At 41.9% G+C, this 18,709-nt stretch overlaps 1 protein-coding gene across 1 annotated transcript in view; it reads left to right on the top strand.

The window, feature by feature from the left end:
* The window catches only part of LOC140478755 (cyclic nucleotide-binding domain-containing protein 2-like), a 90,346-nt gene extending 80,756 nt beyond the window's left edge, over positions 1-9,590 (top strand). The window contains exons 10-11 of the mRNA XM_072572096.1: positions 1,291-1,351; positions 9,414-9,590. Coding sequence (XP_072428197.1) covers positions 1,291-1,351; positions 9,414-9,590 — 238 coding nt within the window. The remainder of the gene's footprint in view (positions 1-1,290; positions 1,352-9,413) is intronic.
* Positions 9,591-18,709: the final 9,119 nt, after the last annotated feature.

The raw sequence follows: 18,709 nt of genomic DNA, 5'->3' as shown, positions 1-18,709 counted from the left end.
TCAAGTGGAATCAAAACAGTGACTATCTTGGACAATATATATCCCTCAATCAACATCACCAAACAGATAAACTGGTCATTATCACTTTGCTGTTTCTGGGACCTTGCTGTGTGCAAAATGATTGCTGTGTTTGCTTCATTACGACAGTGACTGCATTTCAAAAATACTCTGTTGGCTGTAAATTCCTAATGCAGGGCTTATGCCCAAAACGTTGATTCTCCTCCTCATCGGATGCTGACTAACTGACTGTGCTTTTCCAGCACCACACTCTTAACTCTGATTTCCAGCATCTGCAGTCCTTACCTTCTCCTTGTAAATTGCTTCGGACCATGCTCAGGCTATAAAACACGTCATGTGATTGGAAGTCTGAGTGTGAGAACTGAATGGAAGGACATTACTAAGTCAATGCAATCAATCAGTCAGCACTTTTTTTGGGTGCAAATGGGGAATACATTGTTTAATGTCAGGAATAAGGGCAGGTGAAGTGTGCTTTCCTACCCTGCACACATTTCTTGTAGGGTTGACAGATTGTGATACAAGATTAGAGTGATGCTGGAAAAGCACAGCAGGTCAGGCAGCATCTGAGGAGCAGGAAAATCAACATTTCAGGCAAAAGCCAATCAGGATTTTGCCCAAAACTTCGATTTTCCTGCTCCTCGGATGCTGCCTGACCTGCTATGCTTTTCCAGCACCACTCTAATCCTGACTCTAATCTCCAGCATCTGTAGTACCCAATTCTGCCCAGATTGTATTACAAATCTAGTCTAAAAATGCATAAAGTTACTGACAGATATCATTATATACACTATACACTATACCTATGCATTATAGACAACTTTCCCCTTTTGCGTTGCATCTGATTCTGCTAATGTCAGGGTGAGATCAATAGACATCAATCTTTCAGCTGTAAAAATCTTTGGCTCAATATGAACATTTGCAATAAAGGATAATATAACAAGGCAAAGCAACATTTTTACAGCAATTTTCTTTTTATTTTAAAATTATTTATTATAACTGTAGCACTCAACCTAAGTGGGGTAAATAACCCTTTTGTATAAGTGAGTACCTCTTGGAAGTAAAGGAGTATGAAACAGTTAACAATTTGACAGTGTGATGCACTAATGTAGAAGTGTTATAATTGCTTTACATTGGGGTGATTTGTTTTCTCAGAGCTGCAATTAGAGAGGCAACAGTCACCAGCAACAATTTCGCTTGTAGACCATTTGAAAATTAGTCTTAAATCATTATTTCTGCACAGTCTGTGAAACAACTTTTCTGGTTCTTTCACAGATCAGGAACAGCAGTCATTCCAAAAAGTTCCAGGTCTTCTTTTATAGTCGTTGTCAAATCAGTAAGTACATTCTTTTTCACAAGCTTGCCACATCATTTCTTCTTGTCTGCAACGTCACATCAAGCAAAAGGACTAGATATTCAAAATGTTTAGATACATATCATTTTATCTATAAAACAAAATATTTCTTTGCTTTTTTAAAGAACTTTTCTCACTAGAACTTGAGTTTATTTCGGTCCAAGCAATTAAACGCTTGCATTCAAAGTTTGAAGTGAGGCACTTGTAAGCTGGATCAGTTCATAATGGGCACTTGGAAAGATGGATGCCAAAAGGTGACAATGAATGTCAATCCTTTGTTACTATATCATTTTAAAAAATACCTTTAACTTAATCAAATTTTTAATAGGTAATCACATTGCAAATTGAGAGAAATGTATGAGCCCTAATATTTGACAGCCTTAACTTGAGTCAGCCCAAAAGGTTGTATTATCTTGTAGCGCAGATTCACTTGTGTTTGACTTGTGTGGGACTGCTCTGAATGAATTTTGCAATGAAAGAACCTTCTTCTAATCTGAGTAGTTTTCTTGCACAAGAAAATATTTTCCAGAGAGCCTGGTCCAATAGAACAATTGACTGAGGAACACAGATCCAGTGAGGCAGCCACTCTTGAAAGTGTATAGCTCATCGTTTATCAGGGTTATTTTGGGAGAGGAAAAGAAGTTTGCAAACACTGCTGCCTTTACTGCTGATGGCATACTAAGTCCTGAAGACATTGCCTGGAGAATGAAGGATAGCTTTAACTGAGGCATCCATAGAAAACCGGTGTGAGACCTGAGTGGAGAGACAACGCTCAGTTAACACAATCAATCAGTCAGCTCACATCTGGCTGCAAATGGGAAATACATTGGATTGTGTCACAAATAAGTGCAGGGGAAATATCCTTTCCAACCCTGCATACATCTATGGAGTCATAGAGCCATATTTCTTGTAGGGATGATGGATTGTGGCACAAACCTAGTCTGAAAACAAATGATGTCACTGGGAGATACCATTTCACATGTTATATATGATATATTTGATTTGATTTGATTTATTATTGTCACATGTATCAAGAGACAGTGAAAAGTATTGTATTGTGTGCTAACCGGATAAATCGTACCTTACATAAGTATACCAGGGTAATAAAACAGAATGCAGAATATAGTGTTACAGCTACAGAGAAGGTGCAGAGAGGGATCAACTCTAATATATCAGCGGTCCACTCATAAGTCTGATAACAGTGGGGAGGAAACTGTTATTTAATCTGTTGGTACTTGTGTTCAAACTTTTACATCATGCTAGGTGGAATAGGGTGGAAGAGGGTAGAACTGGGATAAGAGGGACCTTTGATTATAGACAGTTTTTCTCTTTTTGCACTGCTTTCATTCTACATAAATTATATAGTCCTTTTTTAAAGTCAGAGGCATCAAGTAAGGAATAGCAAACAGCACTCAGCAGAGGTGGTGCTGTGCTGTTCAAGAATTCTTCAGTGTGGAGTAGCAGCTTGCAGAGCACAGCTCTATTACCTACAAGTGCTTTGAATCAGATGGTGTACTGTTGATGTTCCTGTTCTGAAGTCTCACTGAAACAAACACCTATTTGCTGTGCTCTGTCTTGCAGCAGATTCGCAATGTATCTTTAAGGAGCATGCTCATGATGTAATTACCATGTCATTGCACGTGACCGAATGGGATCAAGCCTCCATTTTAGTGGGTCCTCTTGCAACATAAGAGGGAAGTGTGTTGCATTATGCTTGAATTGCTTAGCTTGAGCCCAGACACATGTGTCCCTGTTATTATAATGTACATCTGTAAATATTAGGAGTTATAATAAAAGCACATTGAATTCTTCAATACTACAATACTAGTGGGCGGCACGGTGGCACAGTGGTTAGCACTGCTGCCTCACAGCGCCAGAGACTCGGGTTCAATTCCCGCCTCAGGCGACTCTCTGTGCAAACTCCACACGTTCTCCCCGTGTCTGCGTGGGTTTCCTCCGGGTGCTCCGGTTTCCTCCCACAGTCCAAAAATGTGCAGGTCAGGTGAATTGGCCATGCTAAATTACCCGTAGTGTTAGGTAGGGGTAGATGTAGGGGTATGGGTGGGTTGCGCTTCGGCGGGGCGGTGTGGACTTTTGGGCCAAAGGGCCTGTTTCCACACTGTAAGTAATCTAATCTAATCTAATCTAATCAATACCATGGTGGTGATGGTCAGTGCTGTGTGGCCACTGCAGCCAGTCAGGTGAGTCATGGGAACACATGGAGCAGTACAGACATCAGTCAGGGCTCTGGTCATTCATTGTTCTGGCGAAGCTGCTCAAGAGGTTGGGCCATGGTCATCTAGGCAGGGGCGCTATATGCCAAAAGTCTGTGAGGAACGGGACTATCAGGAGGCCGGTGCTGTGAGAGGGAAGTTGATGGTGGGAAGTGGAGGCAGAATCCTGGGATGCAGAAGGTATTACAATTGTGAAGGGGAGCAACTTACTCCATAACTGAAGGATGACGATGGAGCATGGAAGGGTAATTGGTCAGAGAGGGGGTGTAGTCAACAGAGAGCAGCACCTTGGATACTTGGCTGAGCGTCAGAGGAATGTACAGGATGTTACCCTCATGTTCCTGAGACTGGGGAGTTGGAATAGAGGGCAGATGTGGACTCAGATATAGACAAGTTGGGTGAGGAGGTGAAGACTTGATGTGGAAGGCTTCCGACCCATAGACTGTAATCAGTGAAGATGGAAAACTCCTCCACAATAACCTCAACACTGGAGCTCCCCAAGGATGCGTTCTCAGCCCCCTACTGTACTCCCTGGACACCAATGACTGTGTAGCCAAATTCTGAGCAAATGCTATTTTCAAGTTTGCTGATGACATGACCGTGGTAGGACAGATACCAAAAAACAATGAGTCAGAATACGGAAAGGCGATAGAGGGCTTGGTGTTGTACTGCAGTTGTAACAGCCTCTTACTCAATGTCAGCAAAACTAAAGAACTGAACATTGACTTCAGAAAGAAAGGAGGAGAACACACCCCCATCTACCTCAATGGAGTGGAGGTGGAGAGCTTCAAGTTCCTAGGAGTGATGACAATCAACAACCTGTCCTGGACTTCCCACGTAGATACGACAGTCAAGGTGGCACAACAATGCCTCCTCTTCCTCAGGCAGCTCAGGAAATTTGGCATTCACCAATTTCACAGCTGCGCCATAGAGAACGTACTATCCAGGTGCATAATTGCCTGGTCCAGCAACTGCTCTGCCCAAGACTGTAAGAAACTACAAAATGCTGTGTGCTGAGCCCAGGTCATCACAGAAGCCAACCTCCTATCCATGGACTCCACTTACACTTCTTGTTGCCATGGAAAGGCTGCCAATCCTGGTAATGCTCTCCTACAACCTCTTCTGTCAGGTGAAGATACAGAAGCTTGAACACAAGCACCAACAGGTTGAAGAATAGCTTCTTCCCTGCTGTTATTAAAGTGATGAATAGACTCTCCAACTTCAAATAATATCGATCTTGTTAATGTTGTTCTTGCTTCACACACCTCCTGTGCAGTGTAACCTATGTGCTTCACTCTGTCCAAGCATCCTATGACCTGTATCTCCTTGCTTACTATGATCTGCCTGTACTTCTTGCAAACCAAGCTTTTCACTGTACTTAAGTACATGTGACAATAAATCAAACCAAAAGGACACCCGGTATGGTGAAGGTGAAATACACTTGGAAGCTCAGCATTTCTTGTGCTCCTAAACGTGGGCGGCACAGTGGCACAGTGGTTAGCACTGCTGTCTCACAGTGCCAGAGACCCGGGTTCAACTCCCGCCTCAAGTGACTGACTGTGTGGAGTTTGTACATTCTCCCCGTGTCTGCGTGGGTTTCCTCCGGGTGCTCCGGTTTCCTCCCACAGTCCAAAAATGTGCAGGTTAGGTGAATTGGCCGTGCTAAATTGCCCGTAGTGTTAGGTGAAGGGGTAAATGTAGGGGAATGGGTCGGGGTGGGTGGCAGGTCAGTGTGGACTTGTTGGGCCGAAGGGCCTGTTTCCACACTGTAAGTAATCTAATCTAAACATTAGCTGACTGTGCACAGTCAAACCCCTTGCACCAAACACTTGTCATCGCTTGAGAAAGGCTAACCCCCTTGACTGGGGATGCCTGTGGTGCATTCACAATATCAATGCCCCTGGAGAGTTGGAGCTGAGTTGTTGAATTTACAGGCGTCCGTGAGTCACACATTGCCTAGTCAGGGAGTAGCTGTTGCTGTTTTTGCACCTCGGTCCATGGAACATTGTCTCAGGATAAGAATGCTTCAGTACATTCCAGGTACATTTTTGGCTACACAGTGACTTGTATGAACAGATGGCAGTCAGGAATGAATATATATTTACAAATGTAAGAAATTTATCAGAATTTGGTGACACAGTGACACTTGCATGTACCCTCTAAACATTGTCTTCTTTCTGTCTGTCCCACTATGTCTCAGTGCTGTCCCAGGTTCTGCGGTCAGGGTGAAGGGAGCCTGCCTGACAGTGCAGTCTGTTGGCCTTGGAGTTATGACTGGATGACTCCAGGGATATTGGTGCTTAGAAGGTATACTGTGTGTGTCCTTGCCAGAGGCAAGTGAACTCTCTTGGCTTGGACTCTTGCAGGGATGAGGGTGGTAAGCAGGTTGAAGGCCTGGCTACCTCTGAACTGCCCTGAGAGGAGAGATCTGAAGGGTGTGTATGTGGTTCCTTCTCTGGCTGGATCTGTACTGACATTGTCCTGTCTGCTTGTGAGTAAAGGGCATCTGGAGTGAGGTCAGGATTCCTTGTTCCCTGTCACCTTGTTGTCTACATATCCAGCAGGTACTGAAATTGCTGGACTTGGCTCTCCATGGCAGTTGTCAATATGTCCGTGGAGACAGCTAAACACTCACATGCCTGAGGTAGCAGGGAATCAATGCCTTTGCTACAGTCCTGCAGCCACTGTGTCAGGATGCCCAGTGCTCCCAGCATCCCTGCCTGCTGCTCCTGAGTCTGCTTGTGCTTTTTGTAATGCAGCCCCTGATTACCAATCTCTTCATAGAGCTTCTTTCTGGACCAACTTTCAGAGATGTGCCAGTGGAATGCTCACCAGCAGGTGCTCCGAACTTGAATCCAGCTATCGATATTGTACATCTCTGCAGGGCCAGTCCTAGCCCTTGCCAGCAAGACTAAGATCCTCTCCTTATAGTGGATGAGGAGTGGAATATTGGGCACCCAAGTACCTGTTCTGGCTCTATTTATGGCCATTTAGCCCTATAATTAGATAAAGGGAGAACTGAGTGAGGTGGAAGCGGGTGCACAGCTATTAGGTGTGGACAATAGGTGACAAGGTGTTTCAAGTGAGTCACTAGGCAATGCAGAGTGCATGCAGGATTACTGTTGTGGATGCTTGGGTTGGATAGGAACATATGAGGGAAGCTGTGCCACCCACTTCCACCTCACTCAGTTCTCCCTTAATCTAATTATAGAGCATGAAATTTGTGAGAGGTGGTGCTGCAACAAGGAAAGAGTGAGTGTGCGACACAGGAGTGTATTCTGATCATCCTCTTGCTGCACTGTTGAGTGTTCCTCCTGAAATAACTTCACAGAGATCAATATCCCATCATTAAGTCACTTTTATTTGCATGTGGAAAGTCTTTGATGCTGATCCAGCTCCCTCGAAGCCAGCTCTCAGACTATCAGAATGTCTTTCACTCCTGTTTGTAACTGTCAACCAGGACTCCTTCATTGGACCAGATTAATAGCCCCAGTCAGGGAACTCGTATTCTGAGAGGTCCACTTGGCTGACCCCATTACAATCACTACACAATCGTGTATGATAGCAGAATGTCAGCACTTGCTGGGGTGCACCAAGCACATTGTTAAGATAATGATGGCACCAGGGATGTCAATCTATTTTGGGATATTCAGGCAGTGATGAGAACCTCTGCCTATGCTGAGTGGGAGAATTGGGCTAGCATTAGACAAGGTAAGGTATGTAATTACTGGGACAATTGCATGAAAAAAACTGCTCATCCTTGCTGAGAAAAACCATACATGAAACTTAGTGAAAATGACAACCAAAATAGGGCAAGGTTAATCACATTGTTTTGTCTGATTATTATGTTGTTTTATGACAATTTATCATATTGTTTTAACTGATTTTGGAACTGGGTAATAAGTCGAGAATAGGTGCAATAGTACTATGTCAATATTGAAATGAGGCTGCATTCATTCCAAGTGCATTACACCAATACAAAGACCTTGTTGGGGGAACACTGCATTTGTAAATGAGGACTGAACTTTTCCACTTTTCATGTCTGTGCTTATTCAAATGGTCATAATGATTTTAAATTGTTTCCTAATATACCAGCAGCAGGGGTTGAGAAGCATCATCTGTTGTGCAGTACAACAGCAATAGCGACATACAGGTCACCATACTTAAATTGAATGTTGATCTCATTCTTTGTCCACCTTATCTGCAGCCATAACATTGTATTCTTCACTCTTCGCTCTAATGCACTTTATATGGTATGACCTGCCTGTACTGAACAAAAATCAGAACTTTTCACTGTAAATAATTCAAAACACATCAATTATAGATTACATAAAAAGAGTCTGAGACACATTGGAATACAGTCAGGGAACAGAACAGAATTTACATGAGAAAAGTCATCGGAAAATCAAAGCAAAAGATTGAAATGAAAGATTTATTAATTACACAGAAAATCAGAAAATGTGACTGAAGCATTATGGAGTAAAGCTGCATTTGTATCGTCTGTCTTTCCTGAAAATATAATTCACACAGATTGAAAGGTAAAGTAATTTATTCACATTGTAATCTCAAGAATTACTTTTTGAAAGACAGAATTTGTTAAGTCTTTGAACTTTCAAATTATGAACTATCATTTATAGGTAGAACAATGACATTGAGAATCAAATCTAGAGCTTCAGAGGCTGAGGAGTGACCTTACAGAGGTTTATAAAACCATGAAGAGCATGGCTAAGATTAATAGAAAAGTTCTTTTCCCTGGGGTGGGGGAGTCCAGAACTAGAGGGCATAGGTTTAGGATGAGAGGGGAAAGATATAAAAGGGACCTAAGAGTCAGTTTTTTCACACAGAGGGTGCTGCATGTATGGAATGAGCTGCCAGAGAAAGTGGTGGAGACTGGTACAATTATAGCATTTAAAAGGCATCTGGATGGGTATACGAATAGGAAGTGTTTAGAGGGATATGGACCAAGTGCTGGGACTAGATTAGGTTGGGATATCTGGTCGGCATGGACGAGTTGAACTGAAGGGACGGTTTCCATGCTGTACATCTCTATGACTCTAGTCTAGAAGAATAGTAAGAAACAGTAGTTTTGAATGTGAAATGTAGTGTAAGATACAAAATATTTAAAACATACAAAATAGGAGCTGAAATAGACCAGTGGACCCTTCAAATCTGCTCCGCTGTTCAATAAGATCATAATGATCTGTTGGTGTTTCAAATTCTCATCTCTCCCTGATAGCCTTTGATCCTTTTGCCTAATAATGATATATCTACCTCTACCTTAAAAATATTTAATCACTCCACTTCCCTGCTTCCTAGGACTGGGAGTTCCAAAGTCATACTGAGAAAAAAAAATCTCAAAACTCTCAGTACTGTATACTGAGTGCTGTGAGTAGGCACCACACTCCCAGTGGTGGATGGCTACTATACATTCAAAAGGGTGAACCAGAGAGTTCAGGACTCAACATTATCAGACTTTGGCCTTTTGTTTTTCACCTTTCAGCCAGCTAGGTAAGGAATACGATTCTAAGCCCATGCACTACTTCGAAGACGAACATAGGACCAAAAAGTCAAGCAAGTTTAATTCACCCAGTGTTATTTTAGAAATCTGGCACATGAGTTTATGTTAAAAACATGAAATCACTGTTAAAAATGATAAGAAGGGCAAGAAAATTATTGGACACATGAAATGTAAGCACATGAATGTCTTTATAATGAGAATGATTTATTTTATACATCGGTTCTTCTGGTACTGATAGGTGCAACATCTTGTATTGCCATCGTTTATCTGTGTGCTGCTTTTGTTTTATCAGGGCCGTTGTAATGTCGTGACAAATCTCAAAATGGGTCCACATGGAAGTGACCTGTCTCAGTGTCCACAACAAAAGAAAATCTCTGGAGGAAGGAAGGACTTTCCCATCTTAAGCTTGATGGAAGCGGAAAAAAAACTCGCAGGAAGATCACCACAGAGTAAGAGACTTTGTGCATAAATGGTTGGTAAGGTTATGTTGGAGCTTCCTCTGTTTACTGGCTGATAGGTTGTGTCACTGAGCTACATCTGACAGGAACATTGATCCTTAGTCTGTCAAGAATGAACTGATCTCGACAAGACAACAGTAGTGAGAGGTACAATTCGTTTTCCAAAGTTGCATGACAATTACACCAGCAAAAATAGTATTCCAGAAAGTTCACTGAAGGTTAGGATCCAGAGCAACTGTGCCCATCAGGCTAAATTAGTTTCCCCTCCTTGTTCATATTCAGTGATCTCTGCAGTAACTGCATATAGATATCAAAGTAGCATGGGGTCACAGTCTTCTCTGATGCTTTATAGAGTCATAGAGTCAGAGAGTTGTACAGCATGGAAACAGACCCTTCGGTCCAACCCGTCCATGCCGACCAGATATCCCAACCCAATCTAGTCCCACCTGACAGCACCCGGCCCATATCCCTCCAAACCCTTCCGATTCATATATCCATCCAAATGCCTCTTAAATGTTGCAATTGTACCAGCCTCCACCACATCCTCTGGCAGCTCATTCCATACATGTACCACCCTCTGCGTGAAAAAGTTGCCCCTTAGGTCTCTTTTATATCTTTCCCATCTCACCCAAAACCCTTTGGTTCTGGACTCCCCCACCCCATAGAAAAGACTTTGTCTATTTATCCTATCCATGCCCCTCATGATTTTATAAACCTCTACAAGGTTATCCCTCAATTTCCAACGCTTCAGGGAAAACAGCCCCAGCCCGTTCAGCCTCTCCCTGTAGCTCAGATCCTCCAACCCTGGCAACATCCTTGTAAATCTTTTCTGAACCTTTCAGATTTCACAACACCTTTCCAATAGGAAGGAGACCAGAATTGCATGCAATATTCCAAAAGTGGCCTAATCAATGTCCTATACAGCCGCAACATGACTCCCCAACTCCTGTACTCAATACTCTGACCAATAAAGAACAACATACCAAATGCCTTCTTCACTATCCTATCTACCTGCAACTCCACTTTCAAGGAGCTATGAATCTGCACTCCAAGGTCTCTTTGTTCAGCAACACTCCCTAGGACCTTACCATTAAGTGTATAAGTCCTGCTAAGATTTGCTTTCCCAAAATGCAGCACCTCGTATTTATCTGAATTAATCTCCATCTGCCACTTCTCAGCCCATTGGCCCATCTGGTCCAGATCCTGTTGTAATTTGAGGTAACCCTCTTCGCTGTCCACTACACCTCCAATTTTGGTGTCATCTGCAAACTTACTAACTGTACCTCTTATGCTTGCATCCAAATTATTTATGTGAATGACAAAAAGTAGAGGACCCAGCACTGATCCTTGTGGCACTCCACTGGTACAGGCCTCTAGTCTGAAAAACACCCCTCCACCACCACCTTTGAGCCAGTTCTGTCTCCAAATGGCTAGTTCTCCCCGTATTCCATGAGATCTAATCTTGCTAATCAGTCTCCCATGGGGAACCTTGTCGAATGCCTTTCTAAAGTCCATATAGATCACATCTACTGCTCTGCCCTCATCAATCTTCTTTGTTACGTCTTCAAAAAACTCAATCAAGTTTGTGAGACATGATTTCCCGCGCACAAAGCCATGTTGACTATTCCTAATCAGTCCTTGCTTTTCCAAATACATGCACATCCTCTCCCTCAGATTCCCTCCAACAATTTGCCCACCACTGAGGTCAGGCTCACCAGTCTATAGTTCCTTGGCTTGTCTTTACCGCCCTTCTTAAACAGTGGCATCACGTTTGCCAACCTCCAGCTTCCAGAACCTCACCTGTGACTATCGATGAAACAAATACCTCAGCAAGAGGCCCAGCAATCACTTCTCTAACTTCCCACAGAGTTCTCGGGTACACCTGATCAGGTCCTGTGGATTTATCCACCTTTAACCGTCTCAAGACATCCAGCACTTCCTTCTCTGTAATCTGGATATTTAGCAAGATGTCACCATCTATTTCTCTACAGTCTATATCTTCCATATCCTTTTCCACAGTAAATACTGATGCAAAATATTCATTTAGTATCTCCCCCATTTTCTGTGGCTCCACACAAAAGCTGCCTTGGTGATCTTTGAGGGGCCCTATTCTCTCCTGAGTTACCCTTTTGTCCTTAATATATTTGTAAAACCCCTTTGGATTTTCCTTAATTCTATTTGCCAAAACTTTCTCATGTCCCCGTTTTGCCCTCCTGATTTCCCTCTTAAGTATACTCCTACTGCCTTTATACTCTTTTAAGGATTCACTCGATCTATCCTGTGTAAATCTGACATATACTTCCTTCTTTTTCTTAACCAAACTCTCAATTTCTTTAGTCATTCAGCATTCCCTATCATACCAGCCTTCCCTTTCACCTTGACAGGAATGTACTTTCTCTGGATTCTTGTTATCTCATTTCTGAAGCCTTCCCATTTTCCAGCCGTCCCTTTACCTGCAAACATCTTCCTCCAATCAGTTTTTGAAAGTTCTTGTCTAATACCGTCAAAATTGGCCTTTCTCCAATTTAGGACTTCCACTTTTACATCTGGTCTATCCTTTTCCATCACTATTTTAAAACAAATAGAATTATGGTCGCTGGCCCCAAAGTGCTCCCCCACTGACACCTCAGTCACCTGCCCTGCCTTATTTCCTAAGAATAGGTCAAGTTTTGCACCTTCTCTAGTAGGTACATCCACATACTGAATCAGAAAATTGTCTTGTACATAATTAAGAAATTCCTCTCCATCTAAACTTTAACACTATGACAGTCCCAATCGATGCTTGGAAAGTTAAAATCCCCTACCATAACTACCCTATTATTCCTACAGATAATTGAGATCTCCTTGCAAATTTGTTTCTCAATTTCCCTCTGACTATTAGGGGGTCTATAATACAATCCCAATAAGGTGATTATCCCTTTCTTATTTCTCAGTTCCACCCAAATAACTTCTCTGGATGTTTCTGAGAATATTCTCCCTCAGCACAGCTGTAATGCTATCCCTTATCAACAATGCCACTCCCCCTCCTATTTACCCATCTATTTGACTGTATCTGAGACTTTCCCCCCTTCCTATAATTGCCATCTATCACATACTGTTGCTGTTGCAAATTCTTCATCGCTTCTATCTGTCTCTTCAACCGATCCACTCGATCTGATAAGTTGTTTCATTGAATTTGATGAATGCTTAAAAGCTAGTCCCCTGCATCTATTAAACTATATTTCAGGAAGGAATTAAAAGCTTCAGGAGAGGGAGAGGAAAATAAATACTTATTTATTAACATGCTTCTGGATGATCCCATGGTATAGCACACTATTCATAGACAGTGGTATTGGACACGATGGAATTTTGCATCCTCCAGTCTCGTGTAATTCAAATATATAAAGAAAGGTCAGAGGGCATATATGTCCATTAGAAAATTAATTTGCGGAGATGGGAACAAGGAAATGGCAGAGAAATTAAACAGATACTTTACATCAGTATTTACAGTTGAAGAATCTTTCAACATTCTATTAATAATAAACAATGCAGGAGAGCAATTAAGTAATACTACCATCACTAGAGAAGTGGTATGAGACAACTAATTGGGCTAAAGGCAGAGAAGCCCCTGGCACTAATAGCTTGCATCCTAGTATTCTAAAAGAAGTATCCACAAAGATAATAGATACATCATTGGATTATGGAGAAGTACCAGAGGATTGGAAAACTACTAATGTGATACCCCTATTCAGAAAGGGAGGATGGAAAAAGTGGGTATCTATAGGCTGATTATTTTCCAATCTATTGTTTTCCAATTAATTGTTAAGGAAGTAAAAGCAGAACATTTGAAAAATCATAATCTAATCAAGGAGACTCAGCTTGACTTCATGAAAGGAAGTCATGTCTGACTAACTTAGAGTTTTTGAGGAAGTCTCAACCAAAATGGATTGAGATGAACCAGTCGATGTGTTGGATTTTTCTTCCAGAAGACATTTGATGAGGTACCTCACGACAAATTGTCATGAGACCCCATGGTGTTGAAGTTAGTATATTGGCATGTATAGAGAACTGGCTTTTGGGCAGGAAACAGTGACTGGGGATAATGGGTTCATTTTCAGATTGGAGACCTGTGACCAGTGGGTTCCAAAGGGATCAGTACTGGGAGAACAATTGTTTACAATATATCTTAATGATTTGGAGGAAGGAAGTGAATGTACTGTAGTCAAATTTTCAGACAACACTAAATAAGGCAGGTTGTGAGAGGGATACAAACATTTTACAAACAGTTTGCATAGAGATATTGATTGGTTAAGTAGGTTGGCAAATGGAATATAATATGGGAAAATATAAAGTTGTTCATTTTGGAAGGGAGAACAAAAGAACTGGGTATTATTTGAATGAAGAAAAGCTAAAGAAAGCTACGGTGCAGCAGGTAATCAGGAAGGTGAATGGAATGTTGGGCCTTATATCAAGGAGGTTGGAGTATAAGAGTAGGGAAGTCTTACTGCAACTCGACAAGGTTCTGCGGAGGCTATATCTGGAGTAATATGAGCAGCTTTGGTCCCCTTATTTAAGGAAAGACACCATTTTGTTGGAGGCAGTTCAGAGAAGGTTCATTAGGATGATCCCCAGTATGGAGGGATTGTCTTATGAGCTGGGGCTAAATAGGCTGGTGGTCTACTCACTGGAGTTTAGATGAATGAATGGTGATCTCATTGAAACATATAAGATTCTTAAGGGGCTTGACAGGGTAAGTGCTGAGAGGATGCTTCTCCTCATAGGAGAGTCTAGGACCAGAGAACATAGTCTCAGAATAAAGAGGAGCCAATTTAAGACTGAGATGAGGCAGAATTTGTTCTCTCAGAGAGATGTGACTCTTTGGAACTTCTTGACACAGAGCTGTGGGATAGAGTCCAGGCGTATACTTAAGCTCATGTAGATAGATTCTTGATCAGTCGGGGAATTAAGGCGAAAGAGCAGGAAAGAGAACGTGAGGAAAGTTGGATCAGGCTTGACCTACTCCTGTTCCAATTTCTTATGGTCTCATGAGAGGATTGGTGACTGTTTAACAAAGCAAAGAAAAGTCAGAAGGCACTTAAGGGAAGAACAAAATAGAGTTTTATTTGTTTAACCTTTGTGATTAATGAACATTGAATGGCCTGTAGAATTTGATTTTATTAAGTGAGAGGTCTGAGAGATCTGTCAGAAGACACTTACCAGAGCAGTGTGGGAACAAAACTGATTCGTGGTCGATTGGAATCTAGATGAAAGTGTGGGTATTATATCTCAAATGCACAATTTAAAATTGGAATGAGAGACAAGGGAAGATGTTGTAGTCATTAATGTGTTTAAAGAGATTGTGTATGAAGCTAATGGTGAATTTTAATGGATTTATGAGCGGCTCATTGCAGTTCAGATAACCCATCAATTATTTGCATTTTAATATTATATTACACTATATTAAATAATTTTCAAATCCTTATATAGCCTCAACCCCCTCCCTATGTGTGTAAAGTACCTCCAGCCTCATAACTCTCTGACTTTTCTGTGCTCCACTAACTCTGGCCTCATAAGCACCCCGATTTTGATGATTCCACAATGATATGCTTCCCTCACTTTCGGAGCCCTTTAAGTATGACATGGTGGCTCATTGGTTAGCATTGCTGCCTCACAGTGACAGGGACCTGGGCTTGATTCCAGCCTCAGCCAACTTTCTGTGTGGAGTTTGCACATTCTACTCATGTTTGCATAGGTTTAATCTGGGTGCTACCGTTTCCTCCCACCGTCCAAAGATGTGCAGGTTAGGTGGATTGGCCATGGGAAATGCAGAGTTACAAGAGTGGATCTGAGTGGGACGCTCTTTGGAGGGTCGATGTGGACTTGATGGGCTGAATGGCCTGCTTCCATACTGTTGCGATTCTATTAATCACTCTGGAATTCCCTTCTTTAGCTTTCTGGCCCTCTTCTTTTTTTTCCATCCTGTGCAATATTCCCTGGAACCTTTCCCTTTGATCAATATTTTGGTCATCTGTTCTAATGTATTTTATTGCGTACAATTTTTGCAATATTGAAATAGGCCATTGTTCTTACTTTTAACATGAACTTCCTATGACCTAATTTCACCTAATCCAATCTACATATCCTTCTGTTGGTTTCTCCCTCACGTTTTTTAGCTTCCCCTTAAATGCACTGTTCCCTAATTTCCAATAATATTATTCCTCCATCTTTAAGAAATAACAATAACTTCAAAATAAAGTTGATGATATGTTATTTACCTTACTGTTCTGGTAAGATTCTCTTTATCCTCACCTTTTGCTTTCTGACACTTTTCTGGCCACATTTGCTGAATTTCAATCCAACATCTCCTTGCTCCAGATCGCTTCTATCTTTTTTTTAGATTAGATTACTTACAGTGTGGAAACAGGCCCTTCGGCCCAACAAGTCCACACTGACCCACTAAAGTGCAACCCACCCAAACCCATTCCCCTACACCTAACGCTACGGGCAATTTAGCATGGCCAATTCACCTGACCTGTGGGAGGAAACCGGAGCATCCAGAGGAATCCCACGCAGACACAGGGAGAATGTGCAAACTCCACACAGCCAGTTGCCTGAGGCGGGAATTGAACCCGGGTCTCTGAGGCAGCAGTGCTAACCACTGTGTGACCGTGCCGGATCTTTTAAAAAATCTAAATAAAACACATTGCCTCCGCTTAGTTTATCTACACATTCTGTACTTTTTAAAAGTTCTGTAGGAATGGTCAATGAGGAACTGCCTTTAGAAGTCAATGCTAACTGGCTCTATTAATACATGCTTTTTCCAACTCCTTAGTAAGTTCATTGCATAGAATGGACTCTATTAGTTTACTAGGAGAAAATGAGGACTGTAGATGCTGGAGATCAGAGTCGAGAGTGGGGTACTGGAAAAGCACAGCAGGCAAAGCAGCATCCAAGCAGCAGGAGAATTGACGTTTTGGGCAAGAGCCCTTCATCAGGATTCCTGATGTAGGACTTTTGCCCAAAATGTTGATTCTCCTGCTCCTTGAATGCTGCCTGACTTGCTGTGCTTTTCCAATACCCCACTCTCGCCTATTAGTTTATTGATAACAGAAATAATACAAGTTGACATTTCTTAGTCTATTCTTATCACCTTTTTGGAAAACTGAATTGCATTCATTGCTGCAATCCACAAGCACCATTTTCCCTTACATGGAATTTAAGTCACAATTTGGAGATGCCGGTGTTAAAAATCACACAACACCACGTTATAGTTCAACAGGTTTATTTGGAAGCACTAGCTTTTGGAGCGCTGCTCCTGGAAACTTTTGCTATAAATTCTGTGTCTTACAATCTTATTCTCCACAATCACCTTATGAAGAAGCAGTGCTCCAAAAGCTAGTGCTTCCAAATAAACCTGTTGGACTATAACCTGGTGTTGTGTGACCTTTAACATTGTACACCCCAGTCCAACACCGACATCTCCAAATCAGGTATTTTGGGTGGGGTTCTTCTTCCTGGGGGCTTGCCTGGATGATCGTGGCTAGCCATTCACTTAGGTGGTGCACCTGGAATGTCAAGGGGAGTAATTCACCAATCAAAAGGAAAAAGAAATTATCAAGTCTCAAAAAAGAAAGGGTTGACATAGTTCTCTTACAGGAGACACATCTATTTGACAGAGAGCACTTAAAGCTACAACAGGGTGGATTTGATCAGGCTTTTTTCTCATCTTTCATTTCAAAAAGTAGGGGAGTAGTCATTCTCATTCAGAAGAATCTTCCTTTCCAAATCTTAAGCCAGATAAAAGATGAGTCTGGACTGTATATACTGATCAAAGCCCTAATATATGGAGAAGAATATGGAATTTTGAATCTTAATTGCCCCCCCGGCGCACCCTTTAACTTTGTAACAGAAGTGTTCTCTAAGTTGATGGCTTTTGGGGATTCACCATACAATTATAGGAGGAGATTTTAACTATATTATGGACCCAGAGACAGAGAGGATACCTGAGAGTGCTATGGGTATATCTCTTGGATCTAGACAACTGGCGGATCTGAATAGGGAGTTAGGGCGAGTAGATGTTTGGAGGTGCCTTCACCCCCAGGGTACTTTCTACTCTAACACACGCAAGTGCCATACTAGAATTGATATGTTCTTTGCTCCCTTGATCCTTTTGAATTTCCATATCGTCTTGCAAAATAGGTAATATAGCTATTTCTGATCATGACGCAGTATATATGGAAGTCAAGACTAGGGACGATGGGATAGGCCCCCAAAATTGGCGTATGGATTCTTTCTTACTGAAGGATAGCAAATATATAAAATATTTTTCTCAGGAATTCAAAATCTTTTTGGAAATTAATTCAGGTACGGCCAGTAACCCGTCGACAATGTGAGAGACCATTAAGGCTTATGCGTGAGATTTGGTCATCTCATATTCTGCGACCCAGAAAAGAAAAAAGGAAGAAGAACAGAGCCTGCTTGAGGCTCGCTTGGAGGCAACTGAGACAGCGTATGTTGATAGGCCCTCTATTACTCAGCTACAAAGGATCACAGCCCTTAGGGGAGCCCTGAATACCGCACTTACCCAAACAGCAAAGAGGGAAATATTATTCGCAAAGCAGGGATTATATGAATATGGTGACAAGCCTCGAAGATACCTAGCATATCTTGCTAGGAAAAAAAAAGGCTCCTCAAGCTATTATGTCCATTAGAGAGAGTGCTGGAACTCTGACTTGTGATCGTAAAAAAAATCAATATAGCCTTTAGAAAGTTCTATCTTGAACTGTATAAATCACAGGACTATGAGGATAGAACTGAGAAGATGGAGTCCTTGTTTACAAACTTGGTCTTTCCGGGCTTAACCTCAGAGCAGGTGTCAATCTTGAATGCCCCCCTGACAACCCAGGAAGTACTCGATGCAATTAAACGGCTTCAGAGTGGCAAAACACCTGGACCAGACGGAATCCAGGTTTCGTTTTATAAAGAATTTATAGGGGAACTGGCTGGGCCACTTATAAATATGTATAATTACTCACATAGTCAGAGCTGCCTCTCACCTTTGTTGAGAGAGGCAAACATCTCACTCATTCTTAAAAAAAGGCAAGGCCCCAGAAGATTGTTCATCATATAGACCAATATCTTTGCTAAATGT

This window comes from Chiloscyllium punctatum, chromosome 1, assembly GCF_047496795.1.
Source record: "Chiloscyllium punctatum isolate Juve2018m chromosome 1, sChiPun1.3, whole genome shotgun sequence".
Taxonomy (NCBI): domain Eukaryota; kingdom Metazoa; phylum Chordata; class Chondrichthyes; order Orectolobiformes; family Hemiscylliidae; genus Chiloscyllium; species Chiloscyllium punctatum.
Note: the sequence above shows the minus strand (reverse complement) of the source record. Positions and strands in the feature narration are given on the sequence as shown.